The 26,849-nt window shown below is 44.0% G+C and overlaps 1 protein-coding gene across 1 annotated transcript in view; it reads left to right on the forward strand.

The window, feature by feature from the left end:
• The window catches only part of slc16a10 (solute carrier family 16 member 10), a 48,764-nt gene that overhangs the window by 11,246 nt on the left and 10,669 nt on the right, over nt 1-26,849 (forward strand). Inside the window, exons 2-3 of the mRNA XM_061753761.1 lie at nt 14,361-14,505; nt 19,803-20,226. Coding sequence (XP_061609745.1) covers nt 14,361-14,505; nt 19,803-20,226 — 569 coding nt within the window. The remainder of the gene's footprint in view (nt 1-14,360; nt 14,506-19,802; nt 20,227-26,849) is intronic.

The following is a 26,849-nucleotide window of genomic DNA, read 5'->3' on the forward strand; positions in this document are numbered from 1 at the left end:
GTACTGTATAATGAGTATCTTCAAAATTAATCTCTAGCATTTTAGACAAAAGGTCAAACATGAATGACCTCTAGGGGGCCTTATTGTTTTCCTGCTTCCTCCACTTGCGAACCATGGATTCGTTGATCTTGAATTCTCTCGCGGCTGCGGCTGCTCGATTCCCATGTTCCGCCGCGTAACCGATAGCTTGCAGTTTAAACCGTGCTTCGTAAGCGCGTCTCTTCGTAGGTGGCATTTTCGGGGGTCCTTCGCCAAACCGATGTTACCAAACCAATTAAGTCATGATTTCACAAGGGGGTTAATTACTATTTCACACACGGCCAGGTAACTTTGAATAGTTTTTTTTTTTTTTACCTCAATCAATGAAATTGCCATTTAAAAACAGCATTTTAAGTTGACTTGGGTTAGATTGATCTGATCTTTACATTTGTTTGATGATCTTAAGCATTAAAGTTGGGAAACTGCAAAAATATAAGAAGTTGAGAAGGGGCCAATACTTTTTCACAGCACTGTAGTCATTTTATATCCACTGTATATAGCTAAATGTGTGGAAGTAGTATGTACTCAAAACCAAACATTCTTTTCATAAATATGATCTTTTTAACGTATCGCTGCTAAGACTCACAAGCTGTACTATTCTATTGGACTCTTAACAGCTGCTCAGCGAAACCATTTCAGATTTGAAATCAACAAACAAACTTTGCTCAAATCTGGTTAATGATTGACGTGCTTGTACCGTGTTTCTGTGAAGGCCGTTGAGCGATAAAGCACGGAAAAGTTAAACATGTTGGAGGCAGACCATCACTTCAGTGCCAACAGGCGGGCCAATTGTTTAGCCTCCTGCGCATAACACAAACCATCAGACCACCACGCAAGAGATATGAGAACTCCCAGCAAATGGCTTTTCAAGGCCTTATTCTCAGGCAACTGTTTGACAGACTGTCTGCCAGGTAGAAAAGCAAACGTGTCTGCTTTTGGCAGTGAATCATCAAACAATAGGGAAAAAACTCAACCACTATTCATACTAGTATTTGATCGAGCCACATGATGGTATTTTAAGAGAGAGAGAGAGAGAGAGAGAGAACATTGGATACATTGTATTGTCTTTAGCGAAACTGTAAAGAAGACAGAACCTAACAATAATTCTGCTCTTGAATTAAGGAACAATTGAAATATGAAGCTGAAACAATACGATATAGAGGAATGATATTACAACACGGGGGTCTGAAATGTTTTTTTTCTTTCTCTCAACTAAGCATTTAAAGAAGAGGGTTGCACAGCAATCCCGCCAATCTTTGACGTTCAAGGCCTAACCACCGCATTCTGTTCCCTCTGACACAGGCCACAACATTCCCATTTAACGTTTTACATATGGACATTTCGTTTCCTCTGCAGTCAGAACCAATACCAAGCATGCTTTTGATCGGGTTTTCCGACTTTTTTGCACAGTCATAAATCACAGTTCCCCTCGCAGGCTTTCACTTCCTGCTTTGTGAAACCCAAAAACACACGAGGGCCATATATTGGAACTTGTGTTGTAAGCATATGAAAATTAGTGGTCTTGCCTCCCCCCCCAGCCAATGAAACGGGCTGCTATAAATGACTTACAACTTCTGCAAGCATTTGATGCAAGAAAGATTGCAGCGCTATATGGTCCATTAAATGTTAAATGTGTGTCTGTAACACTGCGAGGCCCTGAGGGGGGTACTGACTAGGATCTTTGTGATTTGGGAGCAACTGCTGTTCATAAATACATGGACCGCATTGGTTGTTAGACCATAAGAAACTGCACAGTAAAAGTAACACTTTCTGAAAGGGTAGAAGTTTGAACTAAGAATAGAACATGGGATATAATGACAATAATTTACTAAGGTACAGGCTACACTTTTATGTTTAAAATATCTATTTACCCTCAATCTGGTTCTCTGGATCCACTTAACACTGCGAAAATAGATAGTGTGTGTGTGTGTGTAGATTGTGTGTTGTAGAAGATGCAAAAACTCCTCAAGCAATTTGGTTTAGGTGTAAAGTGAGACTTAGGTTTTGTCTTGTGTTCATTTTTCACATGACCTGTTAAAGGCTTCTTTATACTCCCGCGCCCGCATTGGGCCACGTGGCCCCTATGCGACACGGCACAAATTGTCGACGCGTGCAGAATAGTGTTGTTTCGTTTGCGAGCATTTCGTTCAGAAGAACGAATCTTTATAGTGAACGAACTGAATTAAATCCGTTTATGAAATGATTTTGTTCTTTTAGCTTGCCCGCGCCCACCGCCGTGAGGCGAGCGAGCCGGCTGGGAGCGGAAATGGAACTGCTGAAGCGTTTTGTCACTCACTTCTGAATCTTCGGCGAATGACCAATGAGCAGCCAAAATGCAAGTGGGGGTGGGACTTCATTAAACGTACTGCCATGTGATTTGCAATTCGCCAGCGTTGTCACTCACTTCGGCGAATGACCAATGAGCAGCCAGGATCAGGAAATCCCGTGCAGGCAGGGGAGGGACTTAAGTGGACTGAATGTACTGGAGAACTGAAGAGTGAGTTATTCGTTCAGGGGAGGGACTTAAGTGAACTGAGTGATTCATTCGGTGAACTGGTGTACTGAAGAGTGATTCATTCAGGTGAGGGACTTAAGTGAACTAATGTACTGCCGGTGTACTGAAGAGTGATTTGTTCAGGGGAGGGACTTAAGTGAACTGAATGTACTGGTGTACTGAGGAACTGAAGAGTGATTCGTCGGTTGAACTTATCCTTCGCGATCCGTTGGAAACGAGTGAGTCGTTCATTGAACTTCTTCGTTTGTGATCGGCAAAGGAGCGATGTACTATTACGATGAGTGATTCGTTTGCGCAAGGAACGACGTACTACGCAGTGAACATACTCATGAGTGATTTTACCTGCAAGTCCTGACATTTTCGCTGGGATAGCTGTCACGAGCAGCCGTTTCTTCAAGCTAACGGCTAATGTTGAGTCAGTCAAGCACATGAAAACAAGCACACCTATTTATAATAAATGTATATACGTACACATGCATATCATTCCGTCTGTGTCTCTTATTATAGCTTTTTATTTCATCATCATCATCATCATCATAATACATTACATTTATATAGGGCTTCTCAAGACACTGAAAGACGCTTTCCACTAATCTGATGACAATAATAGTAAGGTGAGTGAGCACCTACGGTCCATAATATCATCAAAAGGTTCAGAGAATCTGGAGAAATCACTGCATGTAAGCGGCAAGGCCGAAAACCAACATTGAATGCCCGTGACCTTTGATCCCTCAGGCAACACTGCATCAAAAACCGACATCAATGTGTAAAGTATATCACCACATGGGCTCAGGAAAACCAGTGTCAGTTATTACAGTTCGGCGCTACATCCGTAAGTGCAACTTGAAACTCTACTATGCAAAGCAAAAGCCATTTATCAACAACACCCAGAAACGCCACCGGCTTCTCTGGGCCCGAGCTCATCTAAGATGGACTGATGGAAAGTGGAAAAGTGTTCTGTGGTCCGACGAGTCCGCATTTCAAATTGTTTTTGGAAATTGTGGACGTCGTGTCCTCCGGGCCAAAGAGGAAAAGAACCATCCGGACTGTTATGGACACAAAGTTCAAAAGCCAGCATCTGTGATGGTATGGGGCTGTGCTAGTGCCAATGGCATGGGTAACTTACACATCTGTGAAGGCACCATTAATGCTGAAAGGTACATTACAGGTTTTGGAGAAACATATGCTGCCATCCAAGCAACGTCTTTTTCATGGACCCCCCCCCTTCCTGCTTATTTCAGCAAGACGATGCCAAACCACACTCTGCACGTGGTTTCATAGTAGTGCGGGTACTAGACTGGCCTGCCTGCCTGCAGTCCAGACCTGTCTCACTTTGAAAATGTGTGTCGCATTATGAAGTGTAAAATATGACAACGGAGACCCCGGACTGTTGAACAGCTGAAGCTGTAAATCAAACAAGAATGGGAAAGAATTCCACCTACAAAGCTTCAACAATTGTGTCCTCAGTTCCCAAACGTTTATTGAATGTTGTTAAAAGAAAAGGTGATGTAACACAGTGGTAAACATGACCCTGTCCCAGCTTTTTTGGAACATGTTGCAGCCATAAAATTCTAAGTTAATGATTATTTGCTAAAAACAATGAAGTTTATCAGTTTGAACATAAATTATCTTTGTAGTGTATTCAATTAAATATAGGTCGAACATGATTTGCAAATCATTGTATTCTGTTTTCATTTATGTGTAACACAACGTCCCAACTTCATTGGAATTGGGGTTGTACTTACTTTCAAGGAAGAACTTATTTTGTGCTGTCAGTGGGCCTTCACACTTGTCCTGGTGTACCACATAACCGGATGGTCTTTTTAAAACGGAAGGAAGAACATCCCAACCATAAGAAGTGAAAATATTTTTCACCTGACTGCAAAAAAGCAAGTCAGTATTTACTGGACAAGATGTTAACCAATTGCATGCTTTGTAGTTCTTTTGTAAACCAAAAAATCACAAGGGTAAACGTGAGGGAGCACAAGGATATTGCAATATGATCAAGAATGGGTAGGCTTCAGTAAGCCAAAAACAGTTTTATATTTATAGCTATTACGTAAGCTCATATACTAAATTGAAGTTGGCTGGAATCATATGAAGCACAGATTACCCTTGGTTTACATATTATAAGAATATTCTGTCACGGACAAGCTGTGTATTTATCGAAGCAGAAAAAAGGTCTTGCACGCCAATTAATGCCTGTCCGTTAGTTTTTCTATTGACTTTAGTTAATAGATACCTCACCGAGCAGCTTGCGACGACTGTGAATTCATTCACAAAGTGAAGGTAAATCATCAGGATTTTTTTGTGTTTGGCAATGCTAGTCTGATTTATTGTTTTTAGTAAGTGATTACCAAAACAAAAATGTATTAGTTATATGAAGAAATCTCTCCAGGGTGTCCCTTCTCCCTATATAGGCTTTTTTAATGTATTTATTTTTTTTTAATTTTTTTGGGTGATACTGAAGCCTCATTATAGATGATTAATGCGATAATTTTTGGGTGATTAATCATGAGTTAACGCGTGACAGCCCTAGTATTATATCATGAATGTACGGGGCCAGTACAGGTTCTGAAAGGGCCACAACAACTTGGCTCATGGTGGCCCTATAGGGCCACCACTCAAAAAGGCTTAACGTCAGACCCTGCTTCATGCTAGAAAAAGTATTGTGCAGACATCATTTTGAAAAAAAATACAATTTGGTGTGAAAAACTTTGTAGAACTACCGTGTTTTCACCACCATAAGGTGCTCCGCATTAAAAGGCGCAGTCTCAGTTACGGGGTCTATTTCTGTATTGAACACATACACAATGTGCATCTGTGTATTATTGGGCGCTAGCATGGTAAAACATACGCTAGCTTAAAACATACGGTAACATGCATGCGCGCTAAAACAATGTTTTTAAAAAGGCAGCGGGAGCAAAACTGAGTTCCGTTGTACTTTATTGAAGTATTTAACAATGTACTGACGTTATTTTTTTATCCATCCTCATCCACAAATCCATCAAAGTCCTCATGTTCTGTATCCGAAATGAACAGCTGGGCAAGTTCTCAATCAAACACGCAGGTTCCCTCTCGTACTCATCGGAGTCAGTCTCGTTGCCGTGCGGCTCCTCAGAAATGATGCCGGCTTTTACGAACGCTCGAACAGCAGTGCAAGCAGACACGTTAGCCCAAGCATCCACAATCCAGTCCCAAATTGTGGCGTAACTCGCCCGGCGCTGCCTCCTAGTCTTCGTCAAGCTGTGTTCGCCATCTGTCATCCATGGCTCCCACGCCGCCTGTTTACACGGATGTCCAGCGGTTCGTCAAGCCTCCCGGAATGATTGCGAACTCCGAGTTATTGCCCTCAGTCGAATGGTGACTGTAGAGACTCTTCTCCTGGCTGTTCTTTGCTCATAAATTCATTGCTCAAGTTGGTCTTCCAACTCGGGCCACCTCCCCTTGTTTCCGCGTTTTGTTTAGTTTTTTTTCCCGCGGAAACTCAGCTTCGTCTTCTTGACTTGGCGAAGCTCGTTTTCCTGCTTCCTCCACTTGCGAACCATGGATTCGTTGATCTTGAATTCTCTCGCGGCTGCGGCTGCTCGATTCCCATGTTCCTCCGTGTAACTTGACGGCTTGCAGTTTAAACTGTGCTTTTTTTTTGCCTCTCATAAAACTGTTCAGGAATCATTAAGATAATTGATAAGGAATTGGATCGATAAGCAGAATCGACAATGGCATTGATATTGATACAATCTTATTAATTACTTCCTTACAATTGTTGCCATTTGCAGTTCAGTCTTTGCGGGTGACTGGGTTCAGAGCTGAATTGCTTCCAGCAATTTCAATAGTAGACCAGTATATAGGGCAACTGACTTGTCTGTTAACCAGGTAAGTAGGGCTCAGGGTGAATGGCGGATGTCATTTGCATAGAGGGAATCCTTGTATTACAGTTTTTCAATTTAGAATTCCTCTTTGTCTGAAGCGTAAATGATTTTGCAGGAGTAAAAGCAGATGAAACAATAATAGCAATTTCCTGTAGTCTTTCATGGAGTCTTCATATTTATTATATTACATTACATAGCTAAAAGTAGGATGATATCCCCATTTGAGAAGTGTACCGCATTCAATTTGACTTTCCTTGACTGCAGTGAACAAAATGACTACCAAAATGAAGGTTATGCACACAGTTTGTACAGATTTAGGCTGATGGATCACTGTCTGTATTTAGTAAGGGCGAGCCTTAAGATTTGTTGTCTCGTACAAAAAATGTATAACTTTATATTATTAATTTGCTTTCCATTGACTTCCATCCCCTGTATACTGACTTTTTTAGCATTTGGAAGTATTGTTATGAAATTCAATAAAGTGCAACCTCTTAAAGCCAACCACAGTCTGTTCTAGGATACTGGTCGATCTTTAATTTATGGTTGTTTTAAAAAAAAAAAAAAAAAAAACTGTTCAATAGAAAATCATGGAAATGGCAAAAATCTGTTACAGGGTTGCCTTAACTGGCCATAAGTGTAAAAAGAATGTAACCGTACAACGTTTAAGCGCCCTTTGGAAACTTGAAACACACAGTGAATGTAAAAAGGGTGGCAAGTCGCCTTGAAAAAATACAGCTCAGTGCGGTGTACATTCAGTTCTTCCCACTGTATTCTTTGTCAAACAATTGTACTGTACTGAGCAGCATGGACAGAAATGCATGTATCAAACAGCCAACCGTGTGGCTAATTGGTAAAATAAAATGAAAAATAATAATGGGGACACATCCTGGAGGGGTGTGTCGTACTCCTTTAGTTGTGTTGCAGTAAGTTTCATTTCCTGTCCAGTGGTCATCATGAATCCTCATGATTGTCATCATAATTCTCTTTATAGTCATTGGCAGCCTTCCGTGGTGGCATTACAAAAGAAAAATACAAAAAGCAAAAAATAAAGGCAGCCGTTGAAGTTTAAATGTTTTTTTTTTTTTTTTTAGGACTTTGGTTAATTTTCATTCCCTATTGTTTGGAGATTCCACTCATGTTTTAAGCCACAAAGTTGTAAATGAAATGTACTTTCTCAACAGTCAAACACTGTAGAGTAAAATGGTAAAGGTTGTTTATTTGAAACTAACTGGGAGCTAGCCATTGGAAGTTAAGCAAAGCAAATGTATTTATCTAGCACATTTCTTACTCAAGGTAACTCAATGTGCTTTACATGATTAAAAGCGTTTAATAACAAATAGAAAAAAAACAGCTGACAAACATTTAAAACAAAGCAAAATAAAAGTAGAATTAAAACAGTGTACAGTGCAAGAAATATCATTTAAAAGTGGAAATGCTCTAAAAAGCATGAGGAAAAAAATATAGTTTTTAACCTGGACTTAAAAACATTCACACTTGGGGCTGACGTCACTTGTTGCCAACAACTTATTGAATTTGTGTGCAGCATAATAGCTAAATGCGGCTTTACCATGTTTGCTTTGGACTCTGTCTCCACTATTTGACCCGACCGAGTCTGTCGATCTCCGAGCCCTACTGGGTTTATATCCCATTAACATTTCTTTCCTGCATTCAGGACCTAAACCATTTAGTTTATAGACCAGTAGCAGAACTTTAAAATGTTTTCTAAAGGTGACTGGGAGCCAGTGTAAAGACTTTAGAATTGGAGTAATATGCTCTGACCTCTTTGTTCTGGTCAGAACCCGACCTGTGGCATTCTGAATGAGTTGCAGCTGTTTAATGCTCTTTTTGGGGAGTCCAGTCAGAAGACCATTACAATAATCAAGTCTACTTGAGATAAAAGCATGGATGAGCTTCTCCTGGTCTACTTGCCACATGCAAGCCTTCACTCTGGATATGTTCTTGGTAGAAGGCAGTTTTAGTAATTGATTTGATATGACTGTTGAAAGTCAGGTCGGAATCTATTAGTACACCAAGCTTTCGGACTATGTCTTTGGTTTTTAAAGAGAGTGACTCCAGGTATTTACTAATAGCAATCCTCTTTTCTTTATTGCCCAAAACAATTATCTTAGTTTTGTTGTGGTTTAATTGAAGAAACTGTTGGCTCATCCAGTGATTTGTCTGTTTTAGACAGTGACACAACATCTCAATTGAACTGTAGTCATCTGGAGACACTGCTAGATATAACTGTGTGTCATCTGCATAGCTATGATAATCCAAATTTAAAGTTCTGAAGAATTTGACCCAAGTGTAGCACATACAGGTTGAACAGGAGGGGTGCAAGAACTGACTCTTGAGGGACCCCATAGGGCATTACCATTCGATAAGATTGAACATTTCCAATGGTTACAAAATGACTCCTTTCCGCCAGGTAGGACCTGAACCATTTAAGGACTGTTCCATTTAGTTCTACCTACGTTTCCAACCTGTTCAGCAGTACATTATGATCTACCGTATCAAAAGCCGCACTGAGGTCCACCAGGACCAGAATTGACACCATTCCCGAGTCAGTATTCAACCTTATATCATTTAGCACTTTGATAAGAACAGGTTCTGTACTGTGATGAGTTCGAAAACCTGATTGAAATTAGTCAAAAAGTCCATTTAAGTTCAAGAAATTGCTGAGTTGATTAAAAATAACTTTCTCAACAATCTTCGCTATGAGAGGGAGATTTGAGATGGGTCTATAGCTTGCTAACATGGAAGCGTCCAGCGTTCTATTTTTTTTTTAGAAGCGGCTTAATGGCAGCTACTTTAAGAGATTTAGGAAACTGGTGTTGCTTGTCTAGCCCTAACTCTTGGTTACAATTACAAAAGCTTTCTCTGTAGAGGTCATAGTCAATTTGGAGTTTAGTTTTTGTCCACTTACGTTCTCCTCTCCTACACTTTGATTTAAAGGGTCTATTACCATCATTGTGCTCCTCCACGGTGTTCTCGGTCGCCTCAAGATTGTCTTAGTTTTAATAAGAGCGACAGTATTCATGGCGTTTGATGTTTTCCAGGTTAGGGGTAAATCAAAGTTAGGGATTAAGTTGATTACAGTTGTCACCAAAGACCACTAGTTACCACAGTAGTAAAATTATTTTTAAATCTGTAAATTTGTGACTCAATTTGAATGGATTCCACCTTTTTAATTCAACCCACTTTCCAATAGGAGTACTGTATGCGGATTGCTTCATCCAGCAATAACACAGTAACCTGACACACGGCTCTCCTGTTACTCAAGTAAAAATCAGATGGGCCAACACATTCTGACTACAGCTGCTCCTTTTTTTCTCACAGGTTTTCCCTGACCTCGCCTCAGAATTGAGGAAAACATGTTTTTTTTCCTATCGCTCCTTTGTGCATGTGCAGGCCTGTACCTGTCACTTGTTTTGTCATTCTACCATTTCTGCTGTTGTCTGGTACAGAGTTGCAAAAAATCAGTGGGCACTGAAAAGTTCTCCAGGCAAAACGTGCTTTGGAACCAGTCACCTGTATGGTCAAATGGCAGAACATGTCTGCCTGCATTTTTCTGTATTCCATTTCCACTGCTGCCTATGACAGCGGTATTTTCTCCCAAAACGTGCTGACCATGCGTGAAAAAGAGAAGTGACAGTTTCCTGTATTTGTTTCTTACGTTCACAGTTTTAAGTACAAGTGACGCTTGCTTAAAGGCACAGGCAACTAACACTTTCTCTTATGGAAAACTGAGCGTATCGCAGGTATTTGTTTTATATAACTGACCCATCTTCTGGTGTTAACAGACTGCTCCCCCTTACAACACCTCTGGTGCAGCATTTCACTCTTGTATGCAAGTGAAAATTAGAGTGTGAATGTGAAAATTATTCACACTCTGTATGACCAGAGACTATAAATTGTGACATCTTCACTGATAAAATGCACATATTCTCGAAACTAATGGGCAACGAGTAGCAAGAATAGAATATCTCAACAGAAGCTTGTGCTTGTCAGCTTTAGTTGATCACAATTATTATTATTATTATTATTTTTTTAACCAAAAACACAATTCACCGATCTTGTAACGGAGTACAAATACTTATGCCTGAGCCGTGGCGTACAAAGGAACAATAGGCCTGCCTGACTCATGTGGCAGGGATAGCGGTAGCGGGAGACCATGAAATTGAGACTCTGATAATCAGGATGTCTTTATATGGGCACGCCGTTAGCGAGTGGCTGCTAGCAGACGCCAGCGTCGCATGGATGGCCAGGCTAAGTTCACTTAGTAACCGACACGCAGATCTTGAACTATAACACTGAAGTAAACTAAATAAGTAACAATAAAATTAAAATCAAAATGTAACCAAAATTCTAATCAGTCACTTTTTGGAATAATTCCAAGACTTTATAGAACATGTAACATCGGGAAATTACTATTGATAATTAAGTACAGCAAATGTCAGATACTTTGACTTTTACTCAAGTAATTAGTCTACAAGGCTCCACAAGTAAACTTCTACGCAAGTTATTTTCTGTTAAGATACTTGTACTTTTATTCAAGTATAGGTTTTCAGGTACTTTATACAAATTACAACCATCAAGGTCACATATTAAATTTGTTAGTTCAATATTTCACTTTTATTTTACGAGTAAAAGTATCCTAATGCAGTAATAACAGATTCTTTTGGACTCGGGATACACCCTGAACCAGTTGCCAGCCAATCGAAGGGCACATACAAACAAACAACCATTCGCACTCACATACACACCTACGGGCAATTTAGAGTTGTCAATTAATCGAAGATGCATGTTTTTGGGATGTGGGAGGAAACCGGAGAAAACCCACGCAGGGACGGGGAGAACATGCAAACTCCACACAGGCGGGGCCGGGGATTGAACCCCAGTCCTCAGAACTGTGAGGCAGACGCTCTAACCAGTCGCCCGCCGTATAAATTCCCAATAGGAAATATTAAAGATCAGGTAATCAATTTGTTATTTTTCTAACATTTTCAATGGCATCTGATATATTTCTTCTGGACTCTTGTTTGGCTTCCGGTGTTTTGAGCAGAATAATGTGACATGAACGAGTCATGCCATAGAGCAGGTCTGCTGGATAACTGCAGCTATTATTTAGACCAGTACTATAAATGTGTGACTAATTCAACAGGACCTCTGCTTGTTGCAGCCAAGAAGTGCACTCTTATTTCCTTAATTCTTTCAATACACATTTTCCCATGATCTTCCCTTTTCAGTTTCTGTAGATTGAATGGCAATGTGTTGTATTTGTTCATATACTGTACTTAACAAAAACCATTAGGTTCCAAATGGTCATATGGAGACATTACTAGCATGTCCGGCCTGTGACAGAGCATCTATCTATCCTGAACTCCTCTGCCTGCCGTTGTGCTATTTAAAGTTATACTGTGGGGTTGCTTGGTATCTTCATTGCATCGTGATACTTCAGAATCCGGCCATAGTTTTTTTCCTGATCACTCCTTCCTGTCCCTAAATGTGTCTTCCCGTTGACTCGGTTGACAAATCTCTCTTAAATGACATGGAAACAACTTGCCCTAGGAGGAACAATCATAACAAACATCTCAGACATGGTCTGTGGGTTGACCGGAGTAAATTAATTCGATTATGTCTGTGTATTTGCAGTAATTGATCAGATTGAGAAGAGACATTCCGCTAATACAGCATTTTTTTTCTTTTTCGCCTTCCCAGATTTACAATTCCAATGAAGTTGGGATGTTGTGTTAAACATAAATAGAAACAGAATACATCCATTGCAAATCATGTTCAACCTATATTTAATTGAATACACGACAAAGACAAGATATTTAATGTTCAAACTGATAAACTTGATTGTTTTTAGCAAATAAGCATTAACTTTGAATTTTATAGCTGCAACGCGTTCCAAAAAAGCTGGGACAGGTGGCAAAAAAAGACTGAGAAAGTTGAGGAATGCTCATCAAACACCTGTTTGGAACATCCCACAGGTGAACTGGCTAATTGGGAACAGGTGGGTGCCATGATTGGGTAGAAAAGGAGCTTCCCTGAGTTGCTCAGTCATTCACAAGCAAAGATGGGGCGAGGTTCACCTCTTTGTGAACAAGTGCGTGAGAAACTAGTCAGTTTAAGTACAATGTTCCTCTACGCACAATTGCAAGGAATTTAGGGATTTCATCATCTATGGTCCATAATATCGTCAAAAGATTCAGAGAATCGGCGGCACGGTGGCCGACTGGTTAGAGCGTCAGCCTCACAGTTCTGAGGTGCGGGGTTCAATCCCCGTCCCCGCCCGTGTGGAGTTTGCATGTTCTCCCCGTGCCTGCGTGGGTTTTCTCCGGGCACTCCGGTTTCCTACCACATCCCAAAAACATGCATTAATTGGTGACTCTAAATTGCCCGTAGGTGTGACTGTGAGTGCGAATGGTTGTTTGTTTGTATGTGCCCTGCGATTGGCTGGCAACCAGTTCAGGGTGTACCCGGCCTCCTGCCCGATGACAGCTGGGATAGGCTCCAGCACGCCCGCGACCCTAGTGAGGAGAAGCGGCTCAGAAAATGGATGGATGGATGGGTTCAGAGAATCTGGAGAAATCACTGCATGTAAGCGGCAAGGCCGACAACCAACATTGAATGCCCGTGACTGAACTGCATCAAAAACCGACAATGTGTAAAGGATATCACCACATGGGCTCAGGAACACTTCAGAAAACCAATGTCAGTAAATACAGTTCAGCGCTTCATCCGTAAGTGCAACTTGAAACTCTACTATGCAAAGCAAAAGCCATTTATCACCAACACCCAGAAACGCCGCCGGCTTCTCTGGGCCCGAACTCATCTAAGATGGACTAATGCAAAGTGGAAAAGTGTTCTGTGGTCTGACGAGTGCACATTTCAAATAGTTTTTGGAAATTGTGGACGTCGTGTCCTCAGGGCCAAAGAGGAAAAGAACCATCCGGACTGTTATGGACGCAAAGTTCAAAAGCCAGCATCTGTGATGGCATGGGGCTGTGTTAGTGCCAATGGCATGGGTAACTTGCACATCTGTGAAGGCACCATTAATGCTGAAAGGTACATACAGGTTTTGGAAAAACATATGCTGCCATCCAAGTAACGTCTTTTGACGCCCCTGCTTATTTCAGCAAGACAATGCCAAACCACATTCTGCACGTGTTACAACAGCGTGGTTTCGTAGTAAAAGAGTGCGGGTACTAGACTAGCCTGCCTGCAGTCCAGACCTGTCTCCCATTGAAAATGTGTGGCGCATTATGAAGGGTAAAATACGACAATGGAGACCCCAGACTGTTGAACAGCTGAATCTGTACATCAAGCAAGAATGGGAAAGAATTCCACCTACAAAGCTTCAACAATTAGTGTCCTCAGTTCCCAAACGTTTATTGAATATTTTTAAAAGAAAAGGTGATGTAACACAGTGGTACAAATGACCCTGTCCCAGCTTTTTTGGAACGTGTTGCAGCCATAAAATTCCAAGTTAATGATTATTTGATTAAAAACAATCAAGTTTATCAGTTTCTACATTAAATATCTTGTCTTTGTAGTGTATTAAATTTAAATATAGGTCGATCATGATTTGCAAATCATTGTATTCTGTTTTTCCATCCATCCATCCATGTTCTACCGCTTATCCGAGGTCGGGTCGCGGGGGCAGTAGCTTTAGCAGGGACGCCCCGACTTCCCTCTCCCCAGCCACTTTCTCCAGCTCTTCCGAGGGGATCCCGAGGAGTTCCCAGGCCACCCGAGAGACGTAGTCTCTCCAGCGTGGTATTCTGTTTTTATTTGTTAAACACAACGTCCCAACTTCATTGGAATTAGAGTTGTATATAGGGGATGTGAAAGGACAATCTGTGTGGTTTACTAATACTTTTCAATACTATTTTTTTTTTCTCTCTCCCTCTCTCTCTGACCTGCAGCATGGGTGGGCTCCCTCTCCATGGGGATGATCTTCCTCTGCTCACCCATTGTAAGCGTCTTCACAGATATTCTCGGATGCAGAGTTACTGCCGTGGGTGGAGCTGCCGTCGGCTTGGTCGGCCTCCTGGCCAGCTCTTTTGTCACGTAAGGAAATGAAAAACTCAAGTCAAAAATGAAGAAAATAACTATTCTAAGTTTCATGGTCTTTAACCTGGGGGATTTATTGATCTTCTCACTGGCTTCATGTTTACCTCCAACATCTAACTGCCTTGAGGTGATACAGTTCAGAATTTGTCCAAAATATTCTCAAGTCACACAAAACTTTGAAGAATAGTTCCATGAGTTCAGCGAGCATCAACGGAATTACTCTGTACCTGTGTGTGTGTGTGTGTGTGTGTGTTTTAGTAAAAAACAGAAACACTTTAGGGAAGATGCATTTTTTTGGGTTGTAGGCATAGCTTGATGGCTAACTGCACAATTTAGTGGTGCTAGAACTGGGCCATTATTATTATTATTATATATATTATGTATATTATATCATCATTCCACTGAATAACCATTGACGGTTCTCATGAGTTATGTAGTGTGGGAGGCCAGAAAGTGTACAGCCCAGCCCGCTTTCGTCACAGGGCAAGTTTTTAGCCCTGCTCAAAAATCCGGCCAGCTGGGATGCTGTAAGTTTTAAACTATAGCTCAACAATTCTGTGCTAAATATTTAGCAGTCTCAGTCTTTGCACGTTTTCAGTACTTACCTTCAAACATATTTAATCTCTTTAGAAACAAAACAACAAACACAACTTTAAGATTTTACAGTGACGGTTTTCCTGTCAAATGTATTATTTCTGTTGTTCCTTATGGAAAAATTTAATATTTCCGGTCAACGTGTCCTCGAATGGATTGTGTTCAACCCGAGATGTCTCACTCTGCAAAATATTAATTTGATTTGTGTGAGAGATCACATGATCCTCTAAAAGAGAATGTATGGTTGCGTAATTGCTCTGCTGAGGGGAGGCAGCGTCTGTAGCACTCTGCTGTTAATCATATCTTGGAATCTCATACTTATGTACACATGAGTAAACACTCACACCAACATGTAGAAATATCTGATCCTCATAAAGCAGCCTCTCCGCCACCTTCACGCCTTCAATCCTTTTATGTGTTATAAATAAGTAATTAAAAATCTCTTCTTATCAAGTGACTGTATAACACTCTTTCTAAATGCCGTGAGGGTCGACTGTTTCCTTGTGTAGATGAAAGTGCAAGGTGCTGAATTTTCTGGTCATAAAATGTCGCTATTGGGATTTGTTTACCCAATCAGGACTTTGGAACTACCCAGGGGCCTCAATCTGGATTTATGTGGCCATTCACCCCATTCAATGCACCTTCCGAGATCCCTCTAATATCATATGAATGCACTGTCAAATAAAGTTAATTTAATCTCTACTTGCTGATCAAATGATATGAGACTGATATTCGTCAAAACACACAGCTAGAAATACCCATTTATATATATATTTATATATATAATAATTCACCAGCTCCAAATCCCTCTCCAACCACTTCCGTCCCCGAAGAAAGTCACAGCCCTGGATGGCCGAATCATCTCCCCCGTTATCCACCAAACAGTGCCATTCACCTTGCTCATTTCGGGTAATCACCGTGAGAACATCTCACTTTTTGTTATCCGTTCCCCTGATACCCCATTCGTCCTTGGAATTCCCTGGCTCAAAAAACACAACCCCCACCATCCACTGGACTCACTTAGCCATCACCGGATGGCGCCCTCACTGCCACTAACACTGCCTGCTCTCAGGTATACCGCCCTCTGATAAATCGTCACCCTCTTCCATGCCCGTTGACCTCTCCCAAGTCCCTGAAGAATACCATGATCTCTCTCCGGTGTTCAGCAAAGACCTGGCCATTTCTCTACCCCTCCACCACCCTTATGACTGGGCAATTCGTCTGCTGCCGGGGGCCCCTCTTCCTTCCAGCCATCTCTACAACCTTTCCCGACCTGAGAAAAAGGCAATGGAGGACTATATCCATGACTCTCTGGCTTCCGGACTCATACGACCTTCCTCTTCTCCAGTAGGGTCAGGCTTCTTTTTTGTTGAAAAGAAAGACACCATCTTCGCCCATGTATCGACTACCGTGGTCTCAATGACATCACCGTCAAAAATAAATCTCTTCCCCTCATCGACCCCTCGTTTGAACCCCTCTGTCATGCCCGGATATTCACCAAGTTGGATCTACGGAACGCCTACCACCTTATCCGTAGACGAGAGGGGGATGAATGGAAAACCGCTTTCAACACCCCTCTCGGACACTTCGAATACCAGGTCATGCCGTTTGGATTGACTGATGCTCCCGCTGTCTTCCAGACCTTCATTAACGACGTCCTCCGTGATATGCTGAACTGGTTTGTTTTTGTCTATTTGGATGACATTCTCATTTTCTCCTGCTCCCTTGAAGAACATCACCGTCATGTATGCCAAGTCCTCCAATGCTTCCTTGAAAACCGCCTGTATGTTAAACCTGAAAAATGTGAATTCCACCTCTCCTCCGTACACTTCCTGGGCTACGTTATCTCAAAAGGACAACTACAACCCTACCCTGCCAAGATCCAAACTGTCGTTAACTGGCCCACTCCCACCACACACAAAGAACTGCAACGTCTCCTTGGATTCGCCAATTTCTACCGTCGGCAAGCATTTAGTCAACTCACCAGTTGTTCACCAGTGCGCCCATTCATCGCCACCCCGACTCCTCCCCCCAGTTCGTGGTCGAGGTTGACGCCTCGGACACGGGGGCAAGGGCTTTCCTCTCGCAGCGGGACCCCAAGACCCAAAAACTTCACCCCTGTGCCTTTTTTTTTCCCCGTTGTGTGTCCCCTGCCGAGAAGAACTACGACGTCTGCAACCGAGAGCTACTAGCCATTGTGTGGGCCTTGGAAGAGTGGAGGCACTGCCTGGAGGGGACTGAACTTCATCATTTGGACAGACCACAAGAATCTCTCTTACCTCCGTTCTGCCAAACACCTTAACACTCGTCAAGCTCGCTGGGCTCTCTTCTTGAGCAGGTTTAATTTCAGTCTCTCCTTCCGTCCTGGCTCCAAAAACAGCAAACCAGATGCCCTGTCTCGTCTTTACTCACCCCCCCCCTCTCCAGCTCTGATGAACCGGAACCCATCCTTCCTTCCTCATGCTTCGTTGGAGCAGTCACTTGGCAGATTGAGCAGGTAGTTCAGGAGGCCCAAAAGACTCACCCGGAGCCCAACGCCGGGTGTTAGACCAGCTTGTCGTCAGGATATCATCCGCATACCAACGGGCAGATGGAGCGGGCGAACCAATCCCTTGAATCTGCCCTCCGTTGTGTTGCCGCACACAACCCCTCCTCCTGGAGCTCATTCATCCCATGGATTGAGTACGCCCACAACTCCCTCACCAGTTCCGGTACCGGTATGTCCCCATTCATGGCTTACTATGGTTACCAACCCAAATTATTCAAAGAACAGGGGGAGGCAGTGGCAGTCCCTGCCGTCAAGGATCATCTCTGGTTAATCCAGGCAGTGTGGAAAGACGACCGACCGGCGTTGACCATGTCCGCCGCACGCAATAAACAGCTCGCGGACTGTCATCGCTCCCCGACGCTCGGAATACAACGTGGGCCAATTTGTCTGGCTTTCTTCTCATGACCTCCCGCTTCAGACAGAGTCCCGGAAACTCACTCCGCGTTTCATTGGTAGAATACCAAGATCATCAATCCCACTTCCGTCCAATTGAAGCTTCCACAGTTCATCCCATATTCCAAATCTCTTTGTTGAAGCCTGTCTCCACCTGTGCCCTAAGCCCTCCGGCCGAACCCCCTCCCCCGGGTTGTTGACGACCATCCGGCCTTCACGGTGTCGCGCATCCTCGACGTGAGGCCTAGGGGGAGGGGGTTCCAGTACCTTGTCGACTGGGAAGGGTACGGGCCGGAGGAGCGTTCTTGAATTTCCCGGAAGCTCATCCTCGATCCTACTCTTTTGGACGACTTCAACGCGGCTCACCCGGGGAAGCCTGGCAGGACGTTGAGAGGGGGGTACGGTCATATACTGCTCTGCAGTTCTATTATTGGAGCCAGGAGGGGGCTTTGTGTCCTCTCTCTGCCCCCTACCCTCTAAGTTTTCAGCACCTGTCTTCAAGCAGCCTCATCACCACCGCTGTTATAAGCCTGCCTGTTCCCGGAAATCCTCGCCAAAGTATTGCAGCCTCTCCTAGCGGTACCACGGCCCACCTTACTCAAGTAAGCCACTTAATTCCTCGTTCCCTTGTTCACTCTTGTGTCTCCTCGTTCCCAGTGTTCTCCTGTGTTCCTGACCCACGTCATTCCTGCCACCAAGCCAGCTGCCTGTTCTGTCCACTGCCTGCCACCTGTCCACCCCGCCGCTTGCCAACACATCCAGGACCACCTCCACAGCCTTTCCTCAATAAACTGTTCATCATTTTACATCTGCCTCCGCCTGCTCTTGGGTCCAGCTACTCCCTACACGTGACAAAAGTGATGAAAAGACCACAAAAAAACCCCCACAAGGCTACATAGCAGAGTAGGCTGCATGGCACAGTATTTTAGCAGTAAATATTAATACGTAAAAGCGATTGTCTCAAGCCTGAACGAGTTGACCAGCTTTTCTTACTGTCTCAACTTGTGCAACAAGAAACAAAAAGTAAAAAAGCAGCAGGTTGTTTTAGGAGTCAAGAGAACACGCTGACAAACTTCCTAAAACTTACCCTCTAAACCGTTAATTTCTTCACACTTTTACTGGTTAAATGAATGTTACTTTAAGCACTTTATTATTATATTTATTTTAATTATTTGAACTTTATTGCATTCCCCGAAAACTGGGTGTACTACCAGATATTTTGAATGGTATTTGCCCCCTGGAAATTTGTTTCATTTTATTTGTATTCATCTTTAATTTATTTAGTGTTTTCTATCTACAGTGTGTTCATAAATAAATGGAGAGAGGAGAAGATAAAATTGCTATTCATTTTCATGAAATTTTAAGAAAAACTGTCGTGATAGACTTCTTTATCAGGAAATTAAACTACCTACAGGTATATAGGGAGAAAACATATTGTTCATATCACACAGCACTACTCTGGACACTGCACTATTATACTGTACGGTCTCCACTTTGCTATAGTGTTCTGTTTTTTTTTTTGCTTGCCCTCAATTTCCCCCTCAAACAACATTTACTGTGGCCAGTAGCCAAATGCTGAGAAGTAAATGCATACAACCTTTGTTCTGATGCATTTAATGGGGCATGGTTGTTGTCGTTTCTGTTTTTTGACCAAAGCTAGTGCTGACCCCCGACCCCATGTGCAGTGGACAAATTCAATAATAAGTCTAGATAAAACGACTAAATACAAACTAATATGTATTTGTGTATCCCCCTGCAGGTCTCTAGGCCCCATGTACTTCACCTACGGCATTGTGTTTTCCTGTGGCTGCTCCTTTGCCTACCAGCCCAGCCTGGTCATCTTGGGCCACTACTTCAAGAAGCGTCTCGGCTTGGTGAACGGCATTGTGACTGCTGGCAGCAGCCTATTCACAATCAGCCTTCCCTTTGTGCTGTCCAGCCTGCTGGACAGACTGGGCCTCCAGAACACCATGCGTGTCCTCTGCATCTTCATGTTTCTGCTCATGTTGGCCGGCTTCACCTATAAGCCTCTGCTGCCACGCAAGCCCAGAAGCACACGTGGTGGTTGTCCGCCCATTAGCCAGTTGTTCAGCGTCAACATTTGGAAATCCGTGGGATATCGCATATGGGCTTTCGGCATCCCAGCAGCCCTTTATGGCTACTTTGTGCCTTACGTTCATCTGGTAAGTTTATTGTTTCTATTTATATCCTCCGACTATATCAATAATTTTACTTTTACTGACATTCCCTGCATATTACCTTGTGCTGGTTATCGTTACTTCTTTGTCTTAGACAATAGTGATTATTCATAGGTTATTTTACACTTGAGACGATGTGACATGTCATAGAAACAATGAGTCCCACCAGGGAACAATGAGTCCCTTCAACTTATCAGCATGCAGTGCAGATACAGTATTGCGATGTTCTCCCAAATTTTCAATGGTGAATACCGTCAGAGCTACCTTTAAAGCGCAAAACCCTCTTTGCAATACGCCGTTCTCCATGACTTTTACACTTGTTGCTAATAAGAGTGAGTGAACACACGGTTTAGCGCCCACTATTTGGGATCTTAGTAAATCAGGCCCTGTATGTTGTTTACAGGCAAAGTGATGACGTTTTCAAGGGATTCAGCCACAATTTGCAAGATGGATGGTTAAATGTTAGATTTAGGTCATTTCAAACATGCCTTTCAGAAAATTAAATGCGGTAGAATCTCAGAAATTTCCCACACAATACCTTCCGGGTACATGGTCAACCTGTTTGTATACAGAAACATTTTTTCCCGAGAATAATGATAATATAATACGGGTTATTTAGTGGCCAAATGCTGATGTTCTTAATGGAGTTTAAGCGGGGTGTGCCAGGTGGTTGGCTGAGTGTTTTATTTGGGCAGTTTCAAATAGACTTCCAGAAAATAAAGTACAGTGGAACCTCAAGTTTCACACACTGTATGTTCCCGGGACCCTGGTCGATGTTTGTATATCAAAACAAATTTGCCCATAGAAAATAATGGAAGACAAACTGTTAGGTTGCTCGAACCTGTTGTCACACTTCGACGAAAATAGGATCCCCTCTTTGCAGCTCTCGTTCAACCAAGACAGTTCTGTAAACAGGTGTCACTTTTATTGACTCTCCCTCATTTTGGGCAACAAGATGTGAAACATTGACGCAGAGAAAACATCTTAGTGGGAGCGCTGCTGTGCAGGGCCTTGTGTTGGCTCACATGGTGACTTGTTTTATTTGAACATTTTGACTCTGTTTTTATTCGTAGAGCATCCTGTTCTTGCTTTTGTAGTCAAAGAAGTAATGGACCATCCTGCTGGTACGGAAGTATTGTCTGTCTGCTCTGTCTGACAGTGAATCTACCTATCCACCAAATCTCTATGATAAGTTGTAGTGGTTTTCTTTAGCACTGATATTAATTGACTTTGCTTTGTGTTGTTGTTGTTGTTGTTTCTGACCATGTCTATGTTGCTAGCAGGCACATGCACAGACATTTTTGGGGGCAGGTGCTCAAGTCAAAAAAACGGGCATCCATCGCCACAATTATTCATACTATTAAGAAAAAAACAATAGTATATTTTTAGCTTTTGTATTTATTTCTGTTAACTCAATCAACACATCAACAAAACAACTATTAATAAAGTAGGTGAACTTTAGTGGCTATAACACCAGAAGTCCCGCAGCCCAGACATTTGGCTTTTCTACCTTTCATGCCCAAAGTGGTGGCTGGTTTAGTTTTTTCACCATTCTTCACCATCTTGTCACCATTGTTGTGTAAATGAGGCAATTACTCTCTACTTACCTTACCTTGCCTTTAAGGCTTCTTTATACTCGCGCGGGTGGCGACCACGCTGACGTCACTGCGGCTATCCCGCACGTAGTTTGCCTTTATGCTCGAGCGCAACCCACGCGCTCAGTTTTGAAAATGTACTGCAGTTCACCTCCAAGCTACGGCTGGTATTGGCTAGGACAGACACCACAGGGTGGAGTTTCTTCTGCATTTTTGGGGCCATTTCCAGTAGCCGTTTTTACTTTACTTTCAGTAACAAGGAACAAAGCAACAACGATGGCGACCGTGGAACAGTGTCTGCAAGAACAAATGGACCCAGATGACCAGATGATATGTTTAATTATGCTGCAAAAAGGCGGTGGCGTAGATGGTATGTAGAAGCGAGGGACACGCTGAGTAAGTCATCACAGCATGTGACTAAAACGGACCAATCACGAGAGATGATCTCCGCGGCGTTCTACGTGCAGCAACTATTTTTGCCGTGTGCGCGTCAAGCTACGCAGAGGAGCCACGCGGACCAATTCGTCAGTCACGTGATGCAATGCGGGCGTTGTCGGCCGCGGGAGTATAAAGAGGCCTTAAGTCATGATATTTCCACTTTTGTGACTAAAAATGATTTTCTCCTCCCTTCTTGGTAAGAGCGACAGTCTGTTTGTCATTTCTTTGTTGAGATTGATTGCTGATGCACTAGATTCAAACAAGACCTCTTTACTTCGAACTTACTGCAATGAAAGATACAAACACACCAATATGTGCAACGTGTGGATGAAGTGATGGAGAATAAAAATACCCCCATGCATTTAGGCTACAAAACTATCACATGTTCTGAGATGTTGGCATGTCCTTGTTTGTGTGTTTGACCGTCGTTTCAGCACTTCAAACCTCTACGTTGTCCGAACATACTTGGCACTGTCACACCAACTCCTTTCGGCATTTGCCACAACGGTAACAGTTCTTCCTTTGTCCATGACCGTTTCCATTTGCTTCGTCACCAAATTTTCGGATAGTCTCTCTCTCTGCTTCGTCAAGATATGGGATGACATTGTACACATACTTGGATTTCAAGTCACATGCCACCCAGAACTTGATGTTTCGGTTTCATTTTTTTTTTTATCTCCCTTGCAGGTTTCAACAGCTGTATTACATGTTGGTGTATATTTCCCTGCGAGGGGTGGGGAGGCGGGTAGCCTATGTCATATTGAAGAAAGTTTGGCTTTGTTGTAATGCTGAATTCCAGCATAGGAAGCGACAGAAATTGTGGGTTACAGCTTTGAATTGACTCTGAATATTCCACATTTTGAAGTCACAAAATCAAAGTAAATTTTGAAAAAAAATCCAATTAATTTGCATCCATTGCATTTTTATGTAATACAAATTTTGACACAAAGCAATGCTTTTCAATTCAGTTAACTCATTCAATACTGCCGAGCTGGAGTCTATCCCAGGTGACTTTGGGCGAGAGGCGGCGTACACCCTGGACTGGTCGGCAGTCAATTGCAGGACTAACATAGAGAACCATCCACACTCACCCTCAGAAAGGCTGGAGCCAGGATTCGAATCCTGAACCTCATAACTGTGAGACATGCGTGACATTCGTCACCCAGTTGTTGGTTTAAGATTGTGTGTGTGATTACAATATTGTCATACCGCTGCCATGTATTATGTGTTGTATGAACAGATCGACTGTCGTCACTGACATGTAGACACAAGCAAGCCCCTTTGACACAGCTGTAAAAGGGAGCTTTTCCCTGATACGGAATGGGGATGGAGACCAACTTCCATCTTGGGAGGTTCTATCTGAGCCGTAACAGAGGTGGGATGGTGTCTGTGTTAAAGGGAATCGCGGAAAGCTGGAAAACGGGTGTGGAGGTTTAACACCCGAACGGTGTGTGCCCTGTTGTGTTAATAACATTTTTAGCTCGAGACGCTGGTGCTGATGTATTCATGTACAGTATCTTAATTACTGTACTTGACACACTTAGCCGTCACTGGATGGAGCCCTCACTGCCACTCACACTGCCTACTCTCAGCTATACCGCCCTCTGATAAATCGCCACACTCGTCCACACCTGTTGACCTCTCCCGAGTCCCTGAAGAATACCATGATCTCTCAGCAAAGACCTGGGCATTTCTCAACCCCGCCACCGCCCGTATGACTGTGTAATTAATCTGCTGCCGGGGGACCCTCTTCCCATCAGCCGTCTCTACAACCTTTCCTGACCTGAGAAAAAGGCAATGGAGGACTATATCCATGACTCTCTGGCTTCCGGACTCACACGACCTTCTTCTTCTCCAGTAGGGGCCGGCTTCTTTTTTGTTGAAAAGAAATACACCACTCTCCGCCCATGTATCGACTACCGTGGTCTCAATGACATCACCGTCAAAAATAAATCTCCTCTTCCCCTGTGTGACGCCCGGATATTCACCAAGTTGGATCTACGGAACGCCTACCACCTCATCCGTATCCGAGAGGGGGATGAATGGAAAACCGCTTTCAACACCCCTCTCGGACACTTCGAATACCAGGTCGTGCCGTTTGGATTGACTAATACTCCCGCTGTCTTCCAGACCTTCATTGACGACGTCCCCCGTGATATGCTGAACCGGTTTGTTTTTGTCTATTTGGATGACATTCTCATTTTCTCCTGCTCCCTTGAAGAACATCACCGTCATGTACGCCAAGTCCTCCAACGCCTCCTTGAAAACCGCCTGTATGTTAAACCTGAGGTGTGAATTCCACCTCTCCTCCGTACACTTCCTGGGCTACGTTATCTCTAAAGGACAACTACAACCCGACCCTGCCAAGATCCAAGACGTCGTTAACTGGCCTACTCCCACCACCCACAAAGAACTGCAACGTTTCCTTGGATTCTTCAATTTCTACCGTCGATTCATCCGTAATTACAGCAAAGTCGCAATTCCCCTCACTAGCCTCACATCCACCAGCTCCCACTTTCAGTGGACCCCGGCTGCATCCCAAGCATTTAGTCAACTCAAGACTCTGTTCACCAGTGCACCCATTCTACGCCCCCCTGACCCCTCCCTCCAGTTTGTGGTCTTGGTTGACGCCTCGGACATGGGGGCAGGGGCTGTCCTCTCGCAGCGGGACCCCACAACCCAGAAAAGTCACCCCTGTCCCTTTTATTCCTGTCCCCTGCCGAGAGGAACTATGACGTCTTCTACTGAGAGCTGCTGGCCATTGTATGGGCCTTGGAAGAGTGGAAGCACTGGCTGGAGGGGACTGAACTACCATTTATCATTTGGACAGACCACAAGAATCTCTCTTACCGCCGTTCCGCCAAATGCCTTAACCCTCGACAAGGTCGCTGGGCTCTCTTCTTGAGCAGGTTTAATTTCAGTCTCTCCTTCCGTCCTGGCTCCAAAAACAGTAAACCAGATGCCCTGTCTCGAATTTACTCACCCCCCTCCAGCCCTGACAAACCAGAAGCCATCCTTCCTTCCTCGTGCTTCATTGGAGCAGCCACTTGGCAGATCGAACATTTGGTTAAGGAGGCCCAGAAGGCTCACCCTGATCCCAAGACCGGGCCTCCAAACCGCCTGTTCGTACCCGATTCTGCACGCTCTGACGACCTTCAGTGGGGCCACCACTCCAAACTCACCTGTCGTTCCGGCATCACCCGCACCATTCACTTCATCCGGCAGCCCTTCTGGTGGCCCAGCCTTGTTAAAGACACCAAGGAGTTCGTCCAAGCCTGCTCTGTCTGTGCCCGAGGGAAGTCTTCATACCTGCCCCCAGCTTGGCTGCTGTATCCATTGCCTATCCCAAGCCGCCCTTGGTCCCATATCACTCTGGACTTCGTTACCGGCCTACCCCCCTCTGAAGGTAACTCTATCATTCTCACTATTGTTGATCGCTTTTCTAAATATGTCCATTAGGTTCTCCTCCCCAAACTACCATCTGCCTTCAAAACTGCTAACCTCCTTGTCCAGCATGTCTTCAGACACCACAGTATCCCCATCGACATCGTCTCTGACAGAGGTCCTCAGTTCTCCTCCCAGGTTTGGAAGGAATTCTGTAAAGCAGTGGGCGCAGCAGCCAGCTTGTCCTCAGGGTATCATCCGCATTCTAACGGCCAGACGGAGCGGGCCAATCAATCCCTAGAATCAGCCCTCTGTTGTGTTGTGGCACGCAACCCCTTATCCGGGAGCTTATTCCTCCCATGGATTGAGTACGCCCACAACTTTTCTCACCACCTCCGCTCCATATGTCCCCGTTCATGGCTTGCTATGGTTTCCAACCCACACTGTTCAAAATACAGGAGCAGGCGGTGGCGGTTCCCTCCATATAGGTTCACCTCCGGAGAGGCCAAGCGGTGTGGGAGAGCGTCCGGGCGGCGTTGACCGGGTCCGCGGCTCGCAACAAACTGCTTGCGGACCGTCGTCGCTCCCCAATGCCCGAATACAAGGTGGGTCAATCCGTCTGGCTCTCGCCCCACGACCTTCCACTTCAGACGGAGTCCCGGAAACTCACGCCGCGTTTCATTGGTCCCTTCCCCATTACCAAGATCATCAATCCCACTTCCGTCCAATTAAAGCTTCCACAGTCCCTGAAAATTCATCCCACATTCCACGTCTCTTTGCTGAAGCCTGTCTCCACCTGAGCCCTCCGGCCGAACCCTCTCCCCCCCCCCCGGATTATTGACGACCATCCGGCCTTCACGATGTCGCGCATCCTCGACGTGAGGCCGAGGGGGTTCCAATACCTGGTCGACTGCGAAGGGTATTGGCCGGAGGAGCGGTCTTGGATTTCCCGGAAGCTCATTCTCGATCACACCCTTTTGGACGACTTCTACACGGCTCACCCGGGGAAGCCTGGCATTGAGAGGGGGGCACTCTCATATACTGCGCTGCAGTTCCATTATTGGAGCCGGGAGGGCGCTTTGTGTCCTCCCTTTCCTCCATCCCCTCTCTGTTTTCAGCACCTGTCTTCAATCAGCCTCATCACCACCGGTGTTATAAGCCTGCCTGTTCCCGGAAATCCTCGCCAAAGAA

This window comes from Phyllopteryx taeniolatus, chromosome 18 (genome assembly GCF_024500385.1).
Source record: "Phyllopteryx taeniolatus isolate TA_2022b chromosome 18, UOR_Ptae_1.2, whole genome shotgun sequence".
Classification (NCBI taxonomy): domain Eukaryota; kingdom Metazoa; phylum Chordata; class Actinopteri; order Syngnathiformes; family Syngnathidae; genus Phyllopteryx; species Phyllopteryx taeniolatus.